This window comes from Scyliorhinus torazame, chromosome 4, assembly GCF_047496885.1.
Source record: "Scyliorhinus torazame isolate Kashiwa2021f chromosome 4, sScyTor2.1, whole genome shotgun sequence".
Classification (NCBI taxonomy): domain Eukaryota; kingdom Metazoa; phylum Chordata; class Chondrichthyes; order Carcharhiniformes; family Scyliorhinidae; genus Scyliorhinus; species Scyliorhinus torazame.
Genome location: NC_092710.1, coordinates 152,564,759 through 152,582,909, shown reverse-complemented (window position 1 = coordinate 152,582,909; position 18,151 = coordinate 152,564,759). Strand labels below are relative to the sequence as shown.

Below are 18,151 nucleotides of genomic sequence, written 5' to 3'. Positions count from 1 at the left end.
GGGGTCTCGGTCTTTCAAAGAACCATGGACCGAATGGTGGACCAGTACAGGCTGCGGGCCACGTTTCCGTACTTGGACAACATCACCATCTGCGGCCATGATCAGCAGGACCACGATGCCAACCTCCAGAGATTTCTCCAGATCGCCCACACCCTTAACCTCACTTACAACAGGAGAAATGCGTTTTCTGCACAACCAGGCTAGCCATCCTCGGCTACGTCGTGGAAAATGGGGTCCGAGGGCCCGACCCTGACCGTATGCGCCCCCTCCTGCAACTCCCCCTCCCCCACTGCCCCAAGGCCCTGAAGATGTGCCTCGGGTGCTTTTCTTATTACGCCCAGTGGGTCCCCAACTATGCGGACAAAGCCCGCCCACTAATCAAGGCCATCACCTTCCCATTGGCGGCAGAGGCCCACCAGGCCTTCAGCTGCATTTAGGCGAACATTGCCAAAGCCGCAATGCGCGTGGTGGACGAGTCCGTCCCCTTCCATGTGTAGAGCGACACGTCAGACGTCGCTCTCGCCGCTACCCTCAATCAGGCAGGCAGGCCAGTAGCATTTTTTTCATGCACCCTCACCGCCTCTGAAATTCTACACTCCTCGGTCGAAAAAGAAGCCCAAGCCATCGTGGAAGCCGTGCGGCACTGGAGGCATTACCTCGCTGGTAGGAGGTTTACCCTCGTCACCGACCAAAGATCGGTAGCCTTCATGTTCGATAATACGCAGCGGGGCAAAATCAAGAACAATAAGATCTTGAGGTGGAGGATCGAACTCTCCACCTATAACTACGATATAGTTTATCGCCCTGGGAAGCTCAACGAGCCCCCAGACGCCCTGTCCCGTGGCACATGCGCCAGAGCGCAAGATGACCGACTCCGGGCCACCCACGCTGATCTCTGCCACCCAGGGGTCACCCGGCTTCTCCGCTACATCAAGACCCGCAACCTGCCCTACTCCACTGAGGAGGTCAGAGCTATGACCAGGGACTGCCCGATCTGCGCGGAGTGTAAACCGCACTTCTATCGACCGGATAAGGCCCACCTGATGAAGGCACCAGGCCCTTTGAGTGCCTCAGTATCGATTTCAAAGGGCCCCTCCGCTCCACCAACCGCAACACATATTTCCTCAACGTCATTGACGAATTCTCCCGCTTCCCCTTTGCCGTCCCCTGCCCCGTCATGACCGCCGCCACCGTCATTAAAGCCCTACATAGTGTCCTCACTCCGTTTGGTTTCCCCACGTATGTTCACAGTGACCGGGGCTTGTCGTTCATGAGCGACGAACTGCGTCAGTACCTGCTCAGTAAGGGCATCGCCTCGAGCAGGACTACCAGTTATAACCCCCGGGGAAACGGGCAGGTGGAGAGGGAGAACGCGACGGTCTGGAAGACCGTCTTCCTGGCCCTACGGTCTAGGAATTTCCCACTTTCCCACTGGCAGGAGGTCCTCCCCGACGCGCTCCACTCCATTAGGTCCCTCCTTTGCACGGCCACAAACGAGACCCCCTCATGACCGCCTGTTTGTTTTCCCCAGGAAATCCACCTCCGGGGCCTCGCTTCCGTCCTGCCGTGTCCACTTTTCTTGTTGACAATTTTTGCCTCAGTATTTTTTGTCTTAACCCGCACCGCCAGTTTTCCCTTTTATTATATTCTCTAAGTGCCGCAAAAAGAAAAGGTATGGAGGGGCCACACACTTGGATTTCTTCCAAACATCACGCAAGGTTTATTCAGGAAATGTTGCTCATACAGGCTAAGATGGAGAACTGAAGCCGGTGCAAACACACTCTGTTGGCATCATTACAGATCACATGACATTCCACCAGCAGGGATGTATTCCCTGATACGTAACAATACCATTTGCCTTTCTTATTGCTGCATTTTGTTTTTGTTTAATAAATTTAGAGTACCTAGTTATTTTTTTCCAATTAAGGGTCAATTTAGTGTGGCCAATCCACCTACTCTGCACATCTCTGGGTTGTGGGGGGGAAACCCACAGAGACATGGGGAGAATGTGCAAACTCTACACGGACAGTGACCCAGAGCCGGGATCGAACCTGGGACCTTGGCGCCGTGAAGCAGCAATGCTAACCACTGCGCCACCGTGCTGCCTTCTTATTGCTGCATGCTAATTTCCTGTGCTACATGCACAAATCCCTCTAACATTAGTCTCTCACCTGTTAAAAATTATTTGGCCTTTCTTCTTACCAAAGTGAATGTTTTCATACTTTCCACATTACATTTGCCAACTTATTGCCCGATCATTTAACTGGTCTATAACTCTTTTCAGCTTTGTTGTGTCATGCTCACTGCTTTCTCATTGGAATAAACCTTGCGATATCCATGGGGAGCACTCAATTGATCTCCCTGTGGGGCTCGTGGAATACGAGCTCTCCCACTGATAGGCAGAGGCCCATCAGCTGGGGCTCAGAGTCAACTATTAAAAACTGGCCCGGATAAGAGCATCCCCCCCCCCCCACCACCCCCGCCCCCCCCCCCCACCCCCCCCCCCCCCCCCCCCACCCTGTACCAGGTGGACCTTAATGAGGCGCTGCGGGGTCCCAGTCTCAGGTAGGCATTGCCAATGCACTGCAGAGCACGTCCTAGTCACTGAGGAGCATTGCCGAGGGTGTCGACACCATGCTGCAGACATTGGGGAGCGGGCAGGGCTGGCAGAGCCGGATGACACAGGTGCAGCCGGGCCGTGATCCAGCTGCCCCTCTATCCCAACGTGAACACCAGGGCCCTACATGCACCGACCGTGAGGGGGGGGTGCTGGGTGCCAATGCGAAGCCACCCTACAGAGTGGCGACAGTGGCCACCCGCTCGCCCCGAGACTCACCCCACTGACAACGGCGCGCCTCACAGTTAGACCCGGAACAGGGCAGCATGAAGGGGCATGTAGCACCGCCAAGTACGCCGGGGCCCTCCATTCCCAGAGGACACCCGGCAGGGGCATCGAAGGCCATGCAACGCGCTAGGCAACAGGCTGCCACCTCCCCTGATGTGAATCCTGGGGGCACACCTAGACGCAGCGGTAGAGCACGGAAGGCTAAGCAGATCGAGAATCACTGAGAGGTCACTGGGGGGGAGGGCCGGTTGGGTGGGTGGTGGGAGGAGGGTTGTGAGGGGTGGGGAAGGGAGTGCAGCACCATCGGGGGATTGAAGCAGTTGAGGACATGTGTTAATTAATAAAAATCAGTGGCCTCGACCAATATGAAGTCTCTGGCAATTTCTTCCGCAAGGCGGGCCCATGCCCCATCTCCCTGGACACTGAGGTCCTGGATGCCGCTTCCCCGCCATACCCCACCCCATCGCCGCACTGCCCCCACCCTGACACACCACGTGCAGATGGGTGTGAGCGAGCACCGAGCAGACAGGCTGAAACCAGACTGTGGCATTGAATGAGGAGCGCCAGTGCTCAGCTTGCAGAGGGTTATCATCAAGTACTTGCCCTCGACAGTGGCCACTGCTGACATAGTACCATGACCCTGGGGTGATATTACACAGACCCTGGGAAGGTGGGAAATGGTGGGCGGGGGGCAGGTATGGGGTATGTGTGGGGGGGGTGAGAAAAGGGGAGTTGAGGAGCAGATAAATGACAGATAAGGCTGTGTCCTATGTGAAGCAGGTGAGGATGAGTGCCTCCCTGGCCCTCTGGGCTTGCCGGACCTTTGCTGCTGCTGCCAGTCCTCCATCCTCTGGCTGCTCCAGTTGGTCCTCCCCGGGCTCCCCTCCTGGTCCAGCGCCTCCATGTCCTCCTCTTCGGAGGGAATACATATTCCTCCACCTCCAGCACATTACTCCCCTGCTGTGCCAGGATGTGGAGGACACAGCAGACCACCACAAAGCAGGCGGCCCTCTGGGCGTGTACAGCAGTGCAGCACCAGAGTGCTCGAGGCATTGGAGCCGCATCTTGAGTCGGATGTACCGCTCAACGTTGTATCGGGTCTCCGCATCGGTCACCGGCATCTGGCTCTTACTGCCAGGGATGACCGACTGCCTCAGGATGTAGCTGTCGTGCACACTCCCTGGGAAGCGTGCACATACGTGCGTGATCTTCATGTGGTGATTACATAAGAGCTAGGTGTTCAAGGAGTAGAACACCTTCCTGTTGATGTCCTTGTGAGTGCAAGGCAACATGCATGCCATCTATCAGCCCCTGGACCTGGGGCATCCCATCAATGGCAGAAAAAACAGCTGCCCAGGCATCCTGTTGGGCTTGGTGCATGTCAAAGTTTATATAGTCCACTGCCCGGGCAGACAGGGCATCCGTTACTTCACAGATGCTCTTGTGGGCTGTAGGTTGTGAAATGCCACACAAGTCCCCGCTCGAGCCCTGGAATGACTTTGAGGCATAGAGGTCCAGGGCTGCAGAGACCTTGACAGCCACTGGGAACAGGTATCCTAATAATAATAGTAATAATCACTTATTGTCACAAGTAGGTTTCAATGAAGTTACTGTGAAAAGCCCCTAGTCGCCACATTCCGGCGCCTGTTCAGGGAGGCTGGTACGGGAATTGAACCGTGCTGCTGGCATTGTTCCGCATTACAAGTCAGCTGTTTAGCCCAGTGTGCTAAACCAGCCCCTCATCCTCCATCTGGTGCCAAGTCTCCTTGTTGAGGCGGAGCCTCCTGCGGCACACGCTGTCCATCATTTGTTCAAAAGACCAGAGAAGCCTGTACACCTTGGGCTGTCGTGGGCCTCACCCCCTGGGTCCCTCCCTAGCCTGATGGGCAGCAGGGTTCTCAAGTGGTTGGGCGGGGCTCTACACAAAGACCGCCGCCTCGTGCCTCTGTTGACGATGCTGCCACTGCCTCTCCGGCATCTGGCTGCCTGACCTGCCAGCAGCAACACTGGGGCAGCTTCTGCGGGGCCCAAGGTATCATCCACCCGGTGTACTATCGGTAAGGAATTGGAGGGGGTGTGAAACTGACAATCCACCCCAGTACCCTCCATTCCACACCCCCCCCGAACAACCCCCATTGGGCACACCCTGCCCAAGCACCCCCGGCTGCAGCGGAGACTTCTGCTGACCCGATCCCACACCCTGAACCCCAGACACCTGCACATAATGTTACCTCCCCGGTACACACACCCACCCTCTAGTCGCCGGGGCCCAGCCCCTGGGTGTACGGATGTTGGCCACAGCATCCGTGGTGTTGCCTCCCGCAGTGGTCAGGCACAGTATTCAGGCATCACGGTCTGATTGGGATGCTAGGCAATAACCCCCACATGCTATATGGCCTGCCCACCCATGGGAATCCACTTGGGATGTGTGAAGTGCTCACTACAATTGCCAATTCCCAATTAGCTGTAGCCTTCAGCCGTGTGGCCAGAGGCCTCCGCGGTCAGTGGGAGTTGTGGCTGGTTGGTGGGTCAGGCAGGCTGGGACTGGGGCTGCCTCCGGATCGGGACCACATGATCCAGGGGTTGACATGGCAGAGTCCTGGGTGCTGAGACACCCATCTCCCCCGTCTTTCGCGTCCAAGCCCTCCTCCCCCTCCCCCCCACGCCCCACCGATGGCAGCCCACCCCAACCGAAGCTGCCACCCCCACACCCCTCCTCCGAGCACCGGGGCAGGCACAGGAGGAGGGGGTTGGGGGGGTTAGATTGGGGGTCATTAAATCGGGCCTGAAGTATCATTTGTGGCAGGGTTTGCTGGGAATTTCTCCCTGGTCAAGCCCACACTTAGAGGGCGCGTTCTATCCAAATGGGAACAGAGTCCTATCGCGAGTGTTTAGCCAGTTGTTCCCTGGCGCTTGGAGCACTGAGAAACACAACACTATCGAACGGCCATCTGGGTAGATTGGGGACCTCAGAAGGGAATGCATGACCGAGACTGCACTTAGTCCCGTTTTCTGTACTGAGGAGCTCCACTCCCTGGAACTCCTCAGTGCAGGGAGAGATCGGGACCCCATTTTTAAATGGTATCCTAATCTCTCGAGCCCCCTCCCCCCAATGCAACTCTTGAATCTCCCCCCAGCCCAACTCACCTATAAGAGGTCCTCAGCTCTGCCCTCCGCACCCGCTCAAGGCACTCCAGGCCCAGTCCCCGCCACACGAAAAATGGTAGCTTGGCAGTTCCAGGCTAGCACACAGTTGTAATTTCCAGACTGGCAGTGTCGGGGTGCCACCCTGCACAGAGGGCAAGAACTTGGGGACCTCCGATCTCTTGGGGGACCCCCACAAGTGCTGTTCCATCTGGTCCACATTTGTGGAGACCAGCACTGAACGGCGCTCGCCCGCCAAGGCGAGGGGGTTAGGTCTCACGCCTTGGTTAGATCTCGGGAATACATTTTAGAGTGAGACTACTAGATATTTACACTGCGACGTCTCGCAAGATTGCATTAGATCTCACGAGGCGTGGCGAGCTGGGGAGATCCCAAAAAGTGGAATCTCCCAGCATTTACCGGCTGCGCCCCACTGCTTTTCGGACGCAACACAGCCAGTAGATCTCACCCAGAATTATTTTCATCACTAGGGAGCTGAAATTGCTGGACAGACCAACTCCTTACAGATCGGGCCACCATTTTTAAAGGTGCCCCAATCTCTAAGTGGGTTTGTGAGACCCCACACACATGGGCATTACCCCACAGCCTCCAGCCCAAGTGATGATACCCCACTATGATACCCCCAATCAACCTTCCGGAGGCCCCTTCATACCCACCCTACATCGCCCCACACTTCATACCCTCCCTCCACCCTCCTTTCATGACATGTCCCTCCTTAGGTCCTGATCCATGGCAGTGCTAACCTGGCACTTGGGCACCCCGGCACTGCCAAGGTGTCAGCCTGGCAGCCAAGATGCCTGCATTCAAGGTGGAGGGCCAGGAAGCCACCCTGTCCTGTCCCTGACCACCCAGGGGCCTCTGATGGCCACAGACCCTTGGGTGCCGTTCCGCCTGGTCCGTTTGTTTGAATCAGTATGGGACAGCGCCCAGCTGGGGTCTCCAGTTCAGGCACAGTGCAGCCGGTAGATCGGACAATGAATTCATGCATGACCTTCTTGCTGTTGCACTCAACTGGCACCTCACAACAATATTAAAAAAAATATTTTAGTCAATATTTTATTCATAACAATAAAACAATTAAAGAAAAATCACAAATCACCCCTCAATCCCCCAAAGCAAAAAGCCCCCCAACAAAAAGCCGTCTACCCCACTCCCCCCCTTAGCAATTAACCAGCTCTTTAAAGTACAGAATAAAAGGCTGCCATCTCAGGTAGAACCCCTCAATTACCCCCTCATGGTGGAATTGACTTCTCGGGTATAAATACTCCATAAGATTCCCCCCCCCAGCCATACTGAGGCACTGGACGGAGAAGCTGACCTCCACCCCAGCAGCACCCGCCTTCGAGCAGTCAGCGAGGTGAAGGCCAGAACATCAGTCCCCGCCCGCAGCGCCGGAAGGTCTGACACCACAAATACAGTCACCAAGGGACAGGGCTTCAGTTTAATTTGCAGAATCGCTGACATGATGTTAAAGAAGGAGACCTAGAACCTCACGAGCTTAGGATATGATCAGAACATGTGTAATGGTTAGTCAGACCCTCCCAGAATGCTCTCACTGATCCCCCACTCCCGCAACCTACTTATCCTAGATCTAGTTAAATGAGTCCGATGCACTACCTTTAGCTGTATTAACCCAAACTTGCAGAGGAAGACAGTCACCCTCCATCCACCCCGCTCTTCAATTCCAACCCCAATTCCTCCTCCCACTTGGCCTTAGTCCCCCCACCGAAATTGCATCCTCCGCCATAATCCTTAGATATATCCCTGAGGTACTCCCCTCCTCCATCTCTGCAAGCAACAAAACCCTCTCCAGCAATGAGAATGGCGGCACCAAGGGAATGTCAGACAAATCTTTTTCGCAAAATTGCGCACGTATAAATCCCTCAACTGCAAAAGCCCAAATTTCTCTGACAACTCCAAGCTACAAAAACAATTCTTTCATTCCTTCTTCCCCCTTCTCCTCCCATCCCCTAAACCTGACATCCAACCTCACCGGCTCAAATATAGGTCCTCACAAATCGGCACCAGCTGCGAAACCGCCCCCGATTTAAAGTGCTGCTGAAATTATAATAATAATAATTTTTATTGTGACAAGTAGGCTTACATTAACACTGCAATGAAGGTACTGTGAAAAGCCCCAAGTCGCCACATCCCGGGTACACAAAGGGAGAATTCAGAATGCCCAAATTACCTTAACAGCACTTCTACCGGGACTTGTGGAAGGAAACCAGAGCACACGGAGCTAACCCATGCAGACACAGGAAGAACATGCAGACTCCGCACAGACAATGACCTAAGCTGGGAATCAGACCTGGGACCCTGGCGCTGTGAAGCCATAATGCTAAACACTGTGCTACCGTGCTGCCCATATCTTCAACGTGGAGACCACCACCAGGTTCGCTGAATATTTCCTTGGAGAAAACGGAATCAAGGCCGTCACTAATGTCCTCAACCGCAACCCACTACAGGAAACCAACTCCATGCGCACCTATACAGCCTCAGGATCTCCACACCACCCCAGCACCTTCTCCGCATTCGCTGCCCAGTAATAATATATCAAGCTCGACAACGCCTGAAGGACCGTCATCCAAATCCGACTTCACCCGGCCCAATAAAAGACAAAATCAACCTCTCAACTATAAACCTGCAAACATTGGAACAAATACAGAAACCGTGGTAAAACGTTTACCTTCACCCACTGACTTCTGCCCACCAAGGACAGAGGGAGACTATCCCACCTCTGCGAGTCGGCCTTGACCCTACTCACCAAGCTTGCAAAATTCAACTTACAAAGCCGGGATCATTCCAAAGCTACTTGCACCCTCAAATACCTAAAATGAGAACCCGTTGAATGGCACGGCAACACCCGGTGGAGTGACCAGAAAACATTCACTTTTCTTCCAATTTTTACCCTGAAAGTGCCCCAAAACACTTTGATAGTGCCATGATATCACACATTGCGCTGATCGGGTCTGTCACACACAGGAGAAGATCATCAGCATATAAGGATACCCTGTGTTCCACCCCCATCATTATTCCTCTCCACCTATCCGAGGCCCTCGGGGCATGGCCTAAGGTTCTATCGCCAATGCAAACAAGAGGGGGGACATAGGGCACCCCTGCCTCGTTACCCTGTGCAGCTGAAAATATCCCGATCTCACATTATTTGTACAGACACTAACTAGTCTTAGGTGCCTTATATGACAACCAAACCCACGACCCAAGGCCCTAACCCAAACCGTTCCAGTACTACAAACAAATATCCCCATTCAGCCCTATCAAAAGCCTCCTCGGCATCCAATGCTACAATATCCTCCTGCTCCCTCTCTTCCGACCCAGACAACAAAACAATTAACAGGTGCCGCACATTAGATGACAAACATCTACCCTTCACAAACCCCGTCTGATCCTCCCCAATAACCTGAGAGAGGCACTCCCCCAACTTCGGCACTAGAATCTTGGCAAAATCCTAGCATCCACATAAGGAACCTCACAACAATTTAGCACCTTTTGAAACCAACACTCTGGGCTCCGGAAATGACATTGAAAAAATAATTGTTCAATTACATGTCAACAGTGTAATTAATTTCTAGGCTTTGGTAATAATGTCTAAATGGAAATGCATTCAGTGATTTGTAGAATAAAACAAATATTACGTACCTAAGTACAGATTCAACAAAAACCCTTAAAGCTTTTATGTGAATCCAGGCAATATATGCTTCGCTAAAATTAACTTTTAGCCAACGCAGCAAAGGACCCTGGAAATGAACATCATATAAGATTAAATAATAAATTTAGTTAGGCATATTTAGTTAAAAGTAAATGCATATTTTCTGAATTCATTTTTAATATCTATGTGCTACCTTTATTTAAGACATTTTGGGCAGGATTTACCGACTATCCCGTCATGTGATTTTTGGCGGGGGAAGCGGCGGCCAGCGGGATCTACCCGCCCCGCCATGCGCTGGCGTGGGAGCGGGAATTTCTCGCTGGCGTGAACAGCCGGTAAATCCTGCCCCTTATATATTTTTATTTTGAATTATACATGTAGGGGCTAATAACATGTCCTCAATTTTCCACATGGATCAGTTTACTGGGAACAATGAACCAGAAAAAGTATGGAGATTCATTACGTCTTTGTGCATGATGTGTTTTTCTGGTAATTTGTAAAACAGGTTGACAACACAGACTAAAAAGATTTATTCAACACTTTCAATATGATTTCTGCACCATTTTATTCTGGTGTAATGCCTTTATAACAATTGTCCTATTACTGGTCCCAATTCCCTCATTTGATACGTTTGGAAGAAGAGGACTGAATAGAGTGATTACAAACAAGTGATGAGGTGCACGATAGCCACCTGCTGGTTGTCACACACACAGATCTGCAGAGGTGAAAATACCTCACTGGCAAATAATTCGTACATGGAAAAATTCCAGTTCTCAAGGCTGGTTGGAATAGATATGTATGTAAATTTGATGAGTAATTACACTCGTTCATCAGGCAAACACATATCTGTTCCAACAACATCTCCAGTTTAATGCAATATTGCATGGAAAAGGAATCCAACATGATTTGTAACCACCAATCTGGTTTGCAAAAGGTGCCATCAACTATATTTGCTGTTATTGTCAGATCTACTGAACAACAATTGTTGTTGCCTTCAAAGGATCCGGAGTGCAAGATGCAGCATGATGCTTTCTGCTGTTAGAGCACCTGCTTTAACATGCAGTATAGAACTAGCAGTAACGTGTTGGAATTCCCCCACTGCTTGCTCTATTTTGATAGAACATAGAACATACAGTGCAGAAGGAGGCCATTTGACCCATCGAGTCTGCACCAACCCACTTAAGCCCTCACTTCCACCCTATCCCTGTAACCCATTAACCCCTCCTAACCTTTTTGGTCACTAAGGGCAATTTAGCATGGCCAATCCACCTACCCTGCACATCTTTGGACTGTGGGAGGAAACCGGAGCACCCGGAGGAAACCGACGCAGACACAGGGAGAACGTGCAGACACCGCACAGACAGTGATCCAGCGGGGAATCGAACCTGGGACCCTGGTGCTGTGAAGCCACAGTGCTATTCACTTGTGCTACCGTGCTGCCCAAATGATGGGAGGCCCTCAGCCATGGTTTTCAGTCACCACTCCAAATTTGCTTTCCTAGCTACGGACTTCATCCCTCTTCCTGGTAAACGTCTGAAATAATTAAACCAGTCAGTTCACTGTTCGCAACCTCGGCCAGTACAGGAATTGAACCTTCATTGTTGGCCATGTTCTGCATCACAAACCAGCTATCCAGTCAAGTGAGCTAAACTGCCCCCGGTTTGTGGTTCATGTATTTTGGGATATATTTTTAGTTCTGGAATACAACTTGTAATTTTAAGCATTAAAGTTCAACCTTAGAAAACGGGACAAATGCAATTAAGCAAGCTTGGAGTCTATAACCCTCAAAAGGTTAGAGGCCACGTTGACTTAAAGAGGTTAACAGCTATAAAAGTAAAGTCATAAAACAACAGGTGGGCTTACTTACCTCAGGAACTAGAGATGTGAGCTCTGCAATGCTTGCAAAGAAGGGCATTCCAAGGAGATGTTTTTGTTTTGGGAATTAGAGCTAAATTTGTCTAAAAGAATTCAGCAAATCCTGAAATGTTGTAAATCCTATTTACTTTACCAGATCAATCAAAAATGTATAAATGAGGATCAGCCCAGAGCAGGTGACATCATAATGGCGGTGGCTGAAAATTAGAAAAGTTCTCTGGTTTCAGCATCTCTGGGTGTTTGCTGAGAGAGATAATCACAGTATGGACCTTCCATGCTTTGAATTTCACTAACAGATAGCCAAAGTAAATTATTGTTATCTAGGTCTGAGCCTAAAGATGGTCATGTGGCCTGAAATCCACAAGGTCTTGAGGGAAGGAGTTTGGACCATGGCAGGGGAAGAGTTTGGCAGTATTAAGGGCAGAGCGAAAATCACTAGGAGTTGAGGAGAAAATAACCCAATAGTATAGGCCTGATTTGCCCTGGTCTTTTGGGTCCCTGCAAAATTATATTTTAATGAATTTTTAAAAATGCTTTTGATTTCTATGTCTGGTGGATTATCAGCAAGATGTTTAACTACTGATTTTTCTTTGCTGAAAGCATTTATATATTTTGGTCGTCTAAGGGGCAAATGGCTCTTCCAATCTTCTGCCAGAACTTCACTGGGAGATCACTGACAAAAACTGGCCGTTCGTGGCGTGAGATTGGGAGTACTCCAGCAGAATGTCCTGGTGATGTTTCCAGTTCCATGTTGTTCAGCAAAAACGTTTGATCAATCCCGATTGAATCAACAATGTAAACAAGTTATATATTTGACCTCAGTGAGAGGGAGAAATACAGTTTCATTGGTAATTTGCCTGTGCTATTTTTATTCATTCATGGGATGTGGACATCACTGGTCATCCCAAATTTCCCTTGAACTGAACGACTTGCTAGGCCATTTCAGAGAGCATTTATAAGTCAACCATATTGCTGTGGATCTGGAATCACGTGTAGGCCAAACCAGGTAAGGATGGCAAATGATAAAGATGGGTCTTTTTGACAATCGACAATGGAAGCCATTGCTTCATGTTTGTCTAGGTTATTCCACCACCTGCTGTGGTGGGATTTGAACCAGCGTCCCCTGGGTCTCTGGATTACTAATCCAGTGACAATATCACTACACCATCACCTCCCCCCATGCATTCTGATACTTGTGTAACACATGCAAAAATGCATCCGTTTGCCTTCAGATTGGGATCCAAATTGTGGACCTTACTAACATTTTAAAAATTATGCAACAAGAAAAGTTATTTGGGTAATCAATCCTATTCCTTTCCACAACCAATCAAAATCTCTACTCTATCATGGAGTTGAATGTTGACTGCCAAAGAAACATAAATATTTATCCATATTGTCCATAATAAACTTATCATGAATTTGAATGACTTTTCTGGAATCCAAATTAATCCATATTTCAATTGAACTCTGTTTGAGCTTGACACCATCTCTGTGTATTTTCTGCCGAGGGCCTGTTTAGCTCAGTTGGCTGGACAGCGGGTTCAATTCCTGGGCTGGCTGAAATTATTCACGAAGTCCCCGCCTTCTCAACCTTGCGCCTTGCCTGAGGTGTGGTGATCCTCAGGTTAAATCACCACCAGTTAGCTCTCCCCCTCAAAGGGGAAAGCAGCCTATGGTCATCTGGGACTATGGCAACTTTTACTTTTATTCTCGGCTAATCTTCCTCTCTGCAAAATTGCAGATGCGAAGGATACTGGGAATCATATTGCTTTATTAGAATTTGGTGAAATTAACTTTAAATTATCACATCATGTTTTATGAATTGTAATATACCATTGCATCGATTATAGCTACTGTGTAACTATATATCCTGGACAGTATTTTAAATAAAAACAATTTTCTAAACCCACCAAAAGCACATTTTAAATAAATTAGCTGCTTATCAAGTTCTGAAAATCTGATTTCCTGACATGAGTCAAGTACTCACATACTGTTGTTTCTTGTCTGCACTTAGCCGTGTCATTTCCTCCTTCTCGGCATGCAATTCCTCTTCACTGTAGCTAAATTCACGTACTATAAATCTAGCAGAGAACAATTCTTTTAAAATTCTGCTGCTGCTTGTATCTGAATTCATTTAACAATTTAGTTATGAAAGGAATGGGAGGTAGATTTGTATCTCCACCACCTGGGCTGTAATCTGGCAGGGTGAGTTGTCTTCCCATTACAGAATCCAGCCAATTATCATTCCATTGGAATCACTGGAATGAAAATCCAGCAGATGAAATAATTAGCGGCTCTCAAACTGGACTCCATACAGGTTTTACAGGGGGCCTGTGGAAAAATGGGCCTGCTTACCAAGCAGGACCAATCGGATAAATGGGTGACTGCCCAGAGCACTAGACTTGGGTATCACCTTGCCAGCAGGTACCCACTCAGGGTTGCCTGCCACTGCTTAAGACACTGAGCTTTTAGTTAAAGACCCCATGCAGAGTGATATGGCAAAAGATAAAGATGCCTGCAGCCTCTTGCACTTGTGCACTGTCGCTCAAGTAGATGCCAAAACTGTCCAACGAGTCTCAGCCCATCCTTCAGCCAGTCTCTCAGAAGTTTATAGGGCCACTGCTTTACCAGGAAGAGTACTGTGTAGTTTGGGGGTAGTTTCCATCTATCTACCTTTGAAAAATACAAAATGTTGGCCTTTATATAGAATGATTTACATGTATAATTTTTAAAATCACACAGGATGAACAGACTGTGAAGCGTGAGACTGATATCTATAACGAAATACCTATTCTCTTAAAACATTATTAAAACACTTTTTACGTGCCCCAATGGGTGTGTGTTCACCAAGGTGCACACATAGGGTGGGTGCCCACTGTAATGATATCTAGTATATCATCTTTGTATATATGAATGATCATGTAATTACAGCATCCAGTCACTAGATGGAGTAAGAGCACATCTGACAACCCGCACAGTGGTCCGCGTGACCTTGGAGAGAGTTAGAAGAGAGGGTTGGAGACCGGGGTGTTTTTCAGTAGCTCTGTGTATTGTAGTTATTGCTCTAATACTTAGTTTTTTCTGCATACTTAAGAATTCACAATTTGCAGTAGTGTAAATAAATTGACTTTGATTTAGTACAAAGTCTGCATATTCTTTGTTGCAACACTACATCCTTAATGATATTAATTTAAACAAACAAAGAACATCACATCCACCACCTTCCTGCCCATCCCATCACCTTCCTGCCCACCCCCAAGGTCACCCCCATAATATGGGGGGTGGACACCCAACAAAATCAGCAGCTTATCTACCAAATTTAAATAAATAATCAAAGACCTATTAAGCTTGTAATCAAGCCAATTAATCCTGATAATATGCTACCCACAAAATAAAAAGGTTGACGTGGACAGTCAGGTGGGAATGGTTAGCCCTGGTTTTAAGCTTCCAGCCAACTAGATTGGCCAGCAACTCCTGGATGCGGAATGTCCTCCCCAGTGAGGGGCGACAGTTCAACAGGCTGCCCATTTAATCGTCATGCAAGGCGTTATGGCTGCAGGTGGGCTGGCATTGAGCAGATTGGTTCCCTGTAATACTCTGCCCTTTTGCAGCCTTCACATTATGAATACTATATAGCGTAGCATGAATGAATTTTCATGATTACTGATCCATTTGAAAATTCAATCAAAAAATAGTTTGAGAACCATTAACATAAAAAGTGGGAAATTCTCTCCATCAGATTACCCCACGGGCAGTAAAGTTAAAATTTCATCCTGTTGTCTTTTCAAAGAAGGTATCCCAGGAAACTCCTTAAGCATTGAGTTCCTCAATGTTTGTGTTTCTGAGAAGTCTTGACATGCTGGACCTCTTCATGGAATCTTTCACCTAAAGAGCGTTTCGACTGGATAAATGCTGGGAAGAATTCTGCCAAGGGAATTCCTTTAGTCTTTCCGTAGATTCAGTGAGGAATAAAAACAAATTACCATGGATGCTGGAATCTGAAACAAAAACAGAAACTGCTGGAAAACCTCACTGTGAGGAGCAGGTCAGCTTTGACAAAGAGTCATCCAGACTCGAAACGTGAGCTCTGTTCTCTCTCCACAGGTGCTAAGATTATCCAGCATTTCTTGTTTTTGATTCAGTGAGGGGAGTTGTCCCAGAATGTCAGTGGCTGTTTTGGAGATGAGCAGGGAGACAAATGCCCATTGGCGGATGGCATACAGGTTACCTGATGGATTGTTGCCCCCTTGCAATTTTTCCTGAGGCAGCCTCATGGATGTGAAGTTTTCCTGCCTGGCGGTTATCAATCCAGTTAAGGAACCACTTGATCGCACTAATTGTAGGAGCGCAGCATCATTCCAGCATTCAGCAGGCTCCTCCACCGTGTCTGTGTCCCAGCAAGTAAAGGAGGAAGCTGCACAGTGGACTTGGAGGCTGCGTTACAGATGAAAATATTTAAATGCTTCCAGCAGAAACCATCAAGGCTGCTGCATTCCCAACTCACAGCCTTGCCACAGAATGTGGGATTCCTGGATGAAACTGATCTCTATGGGCCTCATGAGGTTGCAGTCAATCCTCTGACGCTGATCGTAGATGCTGTGCTTCACTGACATTCCTTCTGCTTGGTCTCACACAGTGAGGAATTCTCTATACTTAACCACACTGTCTGCAACTCCACCTCTGCAGCCCGCCCGCATTCACTAATTGGGCGATGAATGCAGAGACAACCCTTCCATTGGCTGTTTCCCGATTTTTGAAACCACAAGTGAACCTCGCCGTAGGGAATTCCTCCCATAGCGGAAGCCCCGGAGAATACTGGGTCAGGCCCGCTAATGATATGCGAATAGCGTTTACTGTGCAGAGTAGAATGCATTGACGCCGCTGTCGAGGCTTCGGAGCATGGCATTCTAGCGTGAGCCCGGCATCGGCTACGATTTTGACGTCACGGCCGATTTTCCGCCCAATCTCGTTTCGCAATTCCAGCTTCGGCCGACAGAGAATCCCGCCCCGGATTTCCGCTGGCGTGAAAACAGTATGCAATTCCTCCGACAACTCTTTAGTGGTGATTTGGGTTTCCTGCTGTTTACAATCTCATGAATGCTACTCACCAGAATTATGTGGCACTTTCCAATCCTGTGATATGCCAACAAGAATTCATACCAGTCTGATTCTAGTTTGGAAAAGAATGGTGTGCAGTGGTCAGACCTCACTTCACTTGCAACTTTGAGATAAGTGTAACTTTCACATCCTACCTGCCACAGTACTGCGCACGAGAGGGATGGGTCGCACAAAGACTCATTTGAGGGAGGGCAAGGAGACAGTTTAGTGAGCAGTCATGAGGACAATGAGGAACTTATTGAAAGTCAAAGTTCTCAGTTTGGGGCCAACAGGTCAGAGTGATAGAAGCAGAAGCATTCCTGGGCTCACGGTCAGGGTGAGAGAGTAGAGACACACGTCTGGACTGAGAAAGTTGATACACACAATCAGGACTGAGAGAGTAGACAGTCCTTGGGCTCTCTGGACCTCACAGTCACGAGTGACAGAGTAAAGACAGTCCTGTTATGCAGTGATCCATGCTACAAGGCTATGCACAGCACGTACATTGAAGTCCCGCTCTATGGAGGAGCAAGAGCTGTGTGCTCAGTTGGGATATTGCACAGCTTGTTTTGCAGGACATTTTCACAATCGGTGTCCATTGGATATCTGGCTCGTACTGGTATTCAGGTGGAATTGTAATGATTATGAGACGCAACTACAGTATGTAAGTGGGGATAAGATAATAAAACAGGGGGGGAGATATTGGAAGTTCTCCTGCAGGGCCTCTTCTGAAGTGAGTGCACATGGCCTCCAAATGGAAATGGATAAGGTCCACATAGGGCATGGGCACGTCAACTGTGATGGGCTCAAGGGGGAGCATTGGAATGTTGACCACAACAATATTTGGATCCAGTTTTACTGGTGAGGCTGGAAATTAACAGGAGGGAGCTTTTCCTTCACATCATGAGGATCCGGGTAATTATCTGGGATGCAAACATTGAGAGACGCAGTGTTGAAGTTGGTCTTGAAGTAACAATGGAGAACCACCATCTTCGACTCTTGAACGAATGGCGCATCAAATCAAAAGTAGAAGCCAGGTCAGCACAGTGGTGCAATGGTTAGCACTGCTGCCTTGCAGCGCCGAGGACTTGGGTTCGAATCCGGCCCCTGGTCACTGTCCATGTGGAGTTTGCACATTCTCCCCGTATCTGTGTGGGTTTCGCCCCCACAACCCAAAAAGGTAGGTAAATTGGCCACGCTAAATTGCCCCTTAATTGGGAAAAATGAATTGGATACACTGAATTTTTTTGTAAAGTAGAAGCCAATGTGCATGAGAGGGGTCTGAGACAGTGTGGAAAGAGGGGTGTGGGAGGAGCGAACTGTTGGACTAAGGGACCCTTTCTGGGCATCTAAGTTGTTGGAGACACAGGATTGAAATTGAGTCAGAGTTGAGAGAAAGGAAGAACAGCAGGAGACGCTGGCCTTTTGTCTCGCTATATCAGGGAAATATCAGAGTCACTGGCTTAACATCACTGTCGCCGCATTTCAACATTAACACA

At 49.0% G+C, this 18,151-nt stretch overlaps 1 protein-coding gene across 5 annotated transcripts in view; it reads right to left on the bottom strand.

Annotated features, from left to right (window-relative positions):
* LOC140410546 (V-type proton ATPase subunit C 1-A-like) overlaps positions 1–18,151 on the bottom strand; it is a 244,702-nt gene that overhangs the window by 56,191 nt on the left and 170,360 nt on the right. For 4 of the 5 annotated variants that reach the window (XM_072498776.1, XM_072498777.1, XM_072498780.1 and 1 more), the window contains 2 exons: positions 13,543–13,636; positions 9,671–9,768 (listed from right to left, as the gene is read on the bottom strand). The exons of the other annotated variant lie outside the window; for it this stretch is intronic. In XM_072498776.1, coding sequence (XP_072354877.1) covers positions 9,671–9,768; positions 13,543–13,636 — 192 coding nt within the window. The remainder of the gene's footprint in view (positions 1–9,670; positions 9,769–13,542; positions 13,637–18,151) is intronic. 5 annotated transcript variants of the gene reach the window in all.